Here is a 7,156-nt window from a genome sequence, read left to right on the forward strand (position 1 = left end):
TTCCACCAGGACTGAATTCAAGATTTCCCGCCTCAATGCATCTACAGAAATGTCCCTAATCATCTCAAAGAACAGCTTAACCCACAAAGCGCAACTCAATCACTCACCCCCTCAAGCCTTCTCCAAACTGAGGACCGTGGGGGATGGGGTCTTCTCCGCTGTCGCTCCACAGCTATGGAATCCCCTACCTGACACTCTGAGGGAACCACAACCCACTGACTGTTTTTAAAAAAGGCCTTAAGACATTTCTTTTTACCAAAATGTTTGGTACATTTTCTTAGATATTGGTTTTAATCTCTTTTTATATATTTATTCATTTACTTAATCATTTTTATCCATTATAATTGTTTATTTTGTTCCTGTTTCCTGCCCTGTGATATCTAAAGATATAAAGGAAATTATAAATAAAATCTATTATTAATTCTGGACCTTTAATGATAGATTTGAATTGTATTTTTTCCCAGGTTGTAATGATGATTTATTAATCTCAGAAACATGATTTTGGTGAACCAGTTTAAACGTACCATGGGACGGACACACACACACACACACACACACACACACACACACAAATATACGCAAACATTCCCACTAATATTTGGTTATAAATCTGGAAGAAAAACTCCTATCAGTTTTATTTGCATCACCAGATTCTGACATAATTCTGTCTGAACTCAGTTTATTTAAACGAGCAAGAATAAAAACCTTCAGCAAAGTTTTGGTTTAGGGAAAATCATTACAGCCTGGTATTCAGTGTAAGTTTGTTTTCACACCTGACAGCCTAGTAGACTTCGGTCAGTTGGGAACCAACATTTGTTCCATTTTCAGCTGCCACGGTTCACTTTCACACTGCACTGGGTCAATGTTCTTAAATGACCCCTCCGGTGCAAATAAAGTTATTTGAATTGAAACAGAACAAATCCTTCACCATCTCTCTATGTATGATTTTGAGCATTTTGAAGAATCTTTAAAAGCCCAAAGTTGACATGATCAATATAAATAGCCATGTTGGGTGTATGTAAACATTTGAACACACCGAATGGCAGGCGGAGGAAAATCTAGCAGTGAAATGCTGCAGATGAGCTGAGATCTTTCAAACAGTGGAGCTGTCACAAACCAGGACAGGAAGTAGATCTTCACAGGACAGTTTCATCAACATGGGGGAGAAAAAAGAAAAGAAAAAAAACCACATTTAGCATGTGCCATCAAAATCAGTTTGCTTAGAAATAAAGTAAAGTTTATTAATTAACACTCTTAAGGGCTTTTCGTGGCATAGACAGCAGCATTGTCAGCATTCAGACTAGAGTTGAAACATAAAAGGAAGGTAAACTCAGCAGGAGATTTCTCCAGGGACCGACTAAACCGCCTCCTCGTCGTTTCACACACAGCCAACAGAGAGCTATAGATTATACTTTAATATACAAATATCAAGCACAGATGAATCCCAATAACAGTCATATCCATTTTGGTCTTGTCACTCTGTGTTTCTTGGATATTTGATGACGGCGCCGGCTGTGAGAGAAGAACGGGTTTAAAAATAGAAAATAGTAAAAGGAGACATTGATTCCACTGACACAATTCTCTTTGTAAGTTCTTTTGAAGTCAGTCTTCACCTGCAGTTCACAGCCCTGTCATTGTCTATTACAGGTAGAGTCACTGTTCCGCTCCACAGTCGAGACTATTTCCTCCAATTTTAATCAGACATTTTCACAAAGGAGCAAAAATAGTTCCAACAAAGAAAAAGATGGTCAAGACACAAAGGGGTGGCTCAGATAAAGACTCGTGGTTAAATGAGGCAGAAAGAAAATATTAAAGCAGGTAGATCCTGATTGCTTCTTTATTAAGTTGCTCAATCAACAAAATTGACATTTCAAAATAAGACACATTTGTGGCCAAACGAGTTGGAGGATATGTTGATCCTGACAGCTCTCACAAGGTGCTCTCAGTTTGATTTGATGTATACATACATAATACAAGAAGAAGAAAAAAAAAACACTTCAATCTAGAAGTAATTCACAAGAAAAATGATTGCAATTCAGTTTAACAAAATAAATAAATCAAGCTTGGTCCCACATGTGGTCCAGGACTAGTTTTTATGTTTTGTTTTGTTTTTTTCCAGAGGCAGCTGAAGTTATGCTGCCTTGAAATGATGCTCGTCAATGGTGGAAAAGATGTGACCTTCACTTGCAAGGAAAGCCAAGGAGGATCTGAACGAGAAACGAGATGATCAGCATCAGCTCAGGTAAAACCCCCAGTTAGAACATATAGTTCTGGATTTAGCAGATTTCAGTGATAAGACCTAAGAATTGTAATAAGAGTAACAGTCTGCACGGCTGTTCTAAAAAGGAAAAAACACTCGTGATTTCATAACCACATCGGATTTAAACATCCCAAGAAATCATGCTAAAATGCCCTGACTTTACAGTCATTGTTGAGGTCCCCGTCTCTGCTTGGCCTGCGTCTCTCACAAGAGAGGAAGTCTAATCTAACTTGCTCTAATTTGCTCCAGAAAGTGACTGGAAAATCAGAGATGGTGTTACCAAGGATTTGTTGCAGGTAAAATTTGCCTGCAGTCACATGAAAGACTTTTCCCACTCAAGTAAACAAAAAAAAAATCATGGCAATGTCTTGTCATTTACATGCTGGCAGAGTAAAAATTCTCTCCACATCAAACTCTGCTATGGTGTCCAGGTTTTTCCAAACTATCCATTTATTTAAGGCAAGATTCAATCATTTCCTACAATTTTTGTCATTTGGAACATTGAATGTCTAAATGGCCATTAATGTCAGGTTACAGTAATGATGACGATAGAAAAACAATGTTTTAGACAAAAGGGGTCGGGAGTGTAGATGCAGTTACCTAATATCTCGTATGCTAATGTTGTCCAGGTTTCTTGTCAGGTCGTGGAAACTGATGCCATCATTATGGACAGAGAACACTTGGATTTGATGCAACACCTGAGAGAGAGAGAGAGAGAGAAAGAGCTGACAAACCTGAATGATAGTTTTACTTTTTCAGTGTATAATATGGTCACCGATGCCCAGAATCAATGCAGTGATGTGCAACTCGCTGGATCATTAGCCAAAACAACAAAGCGTGGCCGATTTAATGTCTTGCTCAGCTAAATGCACAAAATACCACCTGCGTGGAAACACCGGCAGCTCAGTTACCAGACACCAAGTCAGTCATCGTTTTCTGTAAACCAATTGGTCAAACTTGCAGCGAACCAGAGTTCACTATTGTGGTCTACTTCAGATTTTAGTTACTCATTCACACCTCCACAAATGAATCAGACTTTCTAAGCAAATGGGCTAGAGTTCGATTAAGTGAACTAAATAGGGCTGCTGTGAATGCACCCATGACCTTATATTTTCAAACAGCATAATAAAAGTACATTGGACCTGCCTCGGTATGCCAACTACTCAATGTAAAAAAAAAAAAAATACAAAAAAACCCCCTAAATGTCAAAGTGTAAGCACACACAGTACAACATAAACAGAAACTAATCAGGATGAACTTGCTCTTTGCAGTCTCTGACCTGGCCCTGGACTGTAGACAAACCATTTGGTAAAACGCCTTGAGGACGCGTCCCACTGCTCCAGTCAGGTTTTGGCACCACAGTTAGGTTCATGTTCACGTCAAAGACCTAGTGGAAACACAGAGATTACAGGTATTGGCCTGGTTCAAATGAAACCATGATGGCTGCCATCAGCAGTAGACATCTGAGTGTCAGTTTCACCAAACAAAGAACTTCCTAAAGGGGTTTGTGATGCAAGCTTGTATGGCTTGTATGTTCAGTCTAAATTTTATGAAATGGTTTTTAACAGTCTTTTTTTTTTTTTATCTAGGTAGGAAACAAGCATGTTAGGACACATTATCAAAGTAACCTTTGGTTGCATTGCCAAGAGCAACCGTATCTCCAACCATCTCCAGGTGCTTAAAATCAAACACCTGGAAAATCAATGTGCACAGAGCAACAACAGACAAAAGCATTAAATTGCACATTTTCAGACTTCCTGCAGTAGCTAGCTGTGCTGCAGTGCAGTCCTACCCGGTTCACATTCAGGACATGGAGAGCTGGTCATAGGCTGGCATTTTTATTTCCATCCTCTTTAAACCTTAAGACATACAATGTTATTTTGCTCCTGGAATTAAATTGCCAAGTCCTCCACCAAGGGGCAGCCATCATAGCTCCTTATTTCCCCAGCTGCTGTACAAAACCACATGATTACAATTTTTCTAACATCTAAGCTAACGTATGTTTGAATCACTTTGGGGGGAGTCTGTAATTTCACATTTCTTTAATTATGCAATTTAGGTTCCCATTTGCCAAAGTTGATGTTCCCAATGAAGCAGAAATGCACAAGAGTATACCTTTCTGAAAACCTGCATATGAGCTTGTACCACCTCCAACATGTGGGAGCTGATCTCATTCAGGTCCTTTACACGTCGGACATTCATTGCCAGTAGCGACCTCTGTCCCTGTTGAATCAGGAGAAGAAATGCCAGTGTGGTATTTTTTTTTTCCAGTGCTTACAGCCGGTTTCTCTAGAATGTTTGCTTACATTGTAGCTGCGCAGGCTTCCAATCACCTTCACATACATTCCTGGAGAAGCTACAGTCATCAGTGCAGAATCCTGTAAAGATTGGAGTTTAGATCCAATCTTATCGCCATGCCCATCTTACTTCTCCCCAAATGTTCTTTAACACCACTGACCTCCATGTTAACCCACAGCTTCACATTCAGAGGTGGACCGGTCATGTCATCCACGGCATACTGGACGTTGGTCACAAACGGAGCGAATCCTCTGATGATCCCAACAATAGAAACCTGAGATAGAAGGTAGCACTTGGCTTAGGCCAAGTATACTGCTTAGCCTAAGAATTATTGGAAATGTACCAAGGCTGTGATGAAAAGCGACAAAGAATTGTAAAAATATTTCTTAAGATGTCAAGATGCTGTTGAGAACAAATGAAAATCTTATCATTAAAATTTGCCCTTGTGATTTCTAATAGCACATAGAGTCTTATATTCAATATCTCAGGAACATGTCTAAGATTAGAGCCTTCATGTTTGGAGTGACCCAGAAGGAAAGGGATGAATGCCAAATGTGGTCATGGATAGTCAGACCGCCATAAAAATGCACCAGTAAAAATCACTGCTTGAATACTTAACATACATAAGTGATGGTTAAACAACACCAAATATGGAAAGCTGTCTGTAACCTATAAAAGACACTGGGACCATACTGTTTTGAGGGAAACTCTTTAATTAGCGTTGCTTTCCCTCAGATTATGTGTGCTGGTCTGTAATACAAATCTTATTCATTTATGGGTGTTTTCACAGCTGATAGTCTGGTATACTCGGTTAAATTGAGGAGTAAAATTGCAGCATTTGCTAGATTTTCAGCTGGTGTAGTTTGCTTTCACACTGCATCTACAACTAGAACCACTGAAGGGGGTGACACAAAAAACTCTGAAGAAGACACAGAGAGTAAAATTCCTGCTTCTCAAAATGTGGACTAAAACATGGAGTTGTTGTGGATTCTGTCATTTCCTCCATCACTTTTATCCTATGCTATCTGCTTACCCACACAAGCTGCAGCTTACATAACGATGTTTGTGTATGACTGCCACCAGTCATATGTAATATGTAGTCTGATCAGTTTCATTAGTCTGAAACTGATCAGACCATCCTTTGGGAGCAGAGGGTACAAATCGCAGAAAATAAAAAGCTAAATTGGCGCTACAGTCTTTGCCTCACTTGGTTCCATCCATTAGGTGAGCTCAGTGTGGCCCAGTGTGGCCCAGTGCTGGACGGTGAATGCAACTCTGCATCTGCTCCATTTGGATGACATGTATGGCTTGTAACATTTGATCATGTTTTGGCATTTAAGCCTGTTTTTATATATAACCAAATCTCATTATTTCTCAAGGTAATTTACACTGAGGGGTTCTGGTCGGGTCCTGAAACTGGTTAACGGACCTGATGGAGCACAGAGACAAAATGAATGAACTCCAACTGAGTGGAATCTTATTTTTTGTGGCTGTATGATTTCTCTTTGGCAAAACACCGTGAGCCATTTCTCCCGCCAGCGTTAGACAGTCCGTTTGTTTTGGTTGCATTTACCCAGAATGCCCTGCGCTCTAGTCCGGCTCCTGGAAGCTGTTGGGGGCCCGTCTGCTGTCCGCTTGGCATTCGCATAATCATTCGTACCGCACGCAAGTTCACTCCAACTGAACCGAGACCATTTGTAGGCGGAAGTAATCTGCTGAATTTCCACAGAAACTTTTTAAACTATGTTGAATAATTTATTGAACTGACTATACTGTTTGATCACCAGTCCAGCAATTAGAACGTATGCATGATGGAATTGAAAAACCTTTTTCGTAAAGTGCCTCTAGACAACATTTGGTGTGAATTGGCACTATATAAATAAAACTGAACTGAGCTTCAAAGTGAAGAACTATTAAAAAAGAGGTGAACATTTACAAGTAGATGTTCACTTCCTCTGTAATGGACTGCAGAAACTACCCACAGTGTACGTTTGCAAAGAGGGATTTTAACAGGTGGCTAAATCCTGTGGCTAGTAACTCTCTGAAGTTCACTGTTCAACAGCTTCTCTCTCAAACCTGACCTCTGAAAATAACCGGCTCACCTGTCTGAGCTCATAGTCACAGATAGTGAAGCAGTCGTTGGAGAGTTGAGGAGCAGTCAGCAGCTGAGAGACGGTGCAGGGGAAAATCTCAAGGTGTGCTTTCTGTGGCAGAGACAGTGAGGGAGCAGATTATGAACCCAACAAATAATCTGCTGCTCTTGGCTATTAAAACTCTTTTCACTTAAGCCAACAGAAGTGCACCTTTGATGATGTAGCTTTGTGGCTCAAGGTTTCACCACTGGACTGACTGCAGCCTGTGTCAGAGCGGCGAGAGTTTCAACTCATGTGAAGGACATTCAACAGACAATTTCATAAACGTGCCACTCACCTTGATTCCACATGTTAGAGGTCAAACAAAGTCATTAAGCTGATCTGAACTGGCAGCAGCATGCTTTCATCAGCAAAGGTTCAACACCAAACAGAAGAGCTCTCTGGGTTTCTTCAGCAGCTGAGCTGAGTTACACCAATCACCTGTGAGTCAGTACAGCTTTAAAGA

General features: G+C 40.3%; 1 protein-coding gene across 2 annotated transcripts; it reads right to left on the reverse strand.

Annotated features, from left to right (window-relative positions):
* Positions 1-2,096: 2,096 nt before the first annotated feature.
* Positions 2,097-7,156, reverse strand: LOC122843355 (replication protein A 32 kDa subunit-like). Of its 2 annotated transcripts, none has more exons than XM_044138031.1 (9): positions 6,989-7,156; positions 6,862-6,914; positions 6,661-6,762; positions 4,719-4,832; positions 4,567-4,638; positions 4,376-4,483; positions 3,540-3,647; positions 2,861-2,958; positions 2,097-2,207 (listed from the first exon to the last, which is right to left on the reverse strand). In XM_044138031.1, exons 1-9 carry the CDS (start codon positions 6,999-7,001, stop codon positions 2,132-2,134), a joined length of 744 nt encoding a protein of 247 aa, XP_043993966.1. In that variant the 5' UTR covers positions 7,002-7,156; the 3' UTR covers positions 2,097-2,131. The 2 variants fall into 2 exon arrangements, with proteins under 2 accessions (XP_043993966.1, XP_043993968.1); XM_044138033.1 differs by having other exon boundaries at positions 3,523-3,647; positions 6,989-7,154.

Source organism: Gambusia affinis, linkage group LG14, assembly GCF_019740435.1.
Source record: "Gambusia affinis linkage group LG14, SWU_Gaff_1.0, whole genome shotgun sequence".
In the NCBI taxonomy this organism is placed as follows: Eukaryota; Metazoa; Chordata; class Actinopteri; order Cyprinodontiformes; family Poeciliidae; genus Gambusia; species Gambusia affinis.

Coding starts and splice junctions, on each gene's coding strand:
- LOC122843355 (XM_044138031.1), bottom strand. Junction 6,763..6,861: donor ACAAAGCTACATCATCAAAG/GTGCACTTCTGT, acceptor TCTCTGCCACAG/AAAGCACACCTTGAGATTTT. Junction 4,833..6,660: donor GTGACTATGAGCTCAGACAG/GTGAGCCGGTTA, acceptor CTTCTATCTCAG/GTTTCTATTGTTGGGATCAT.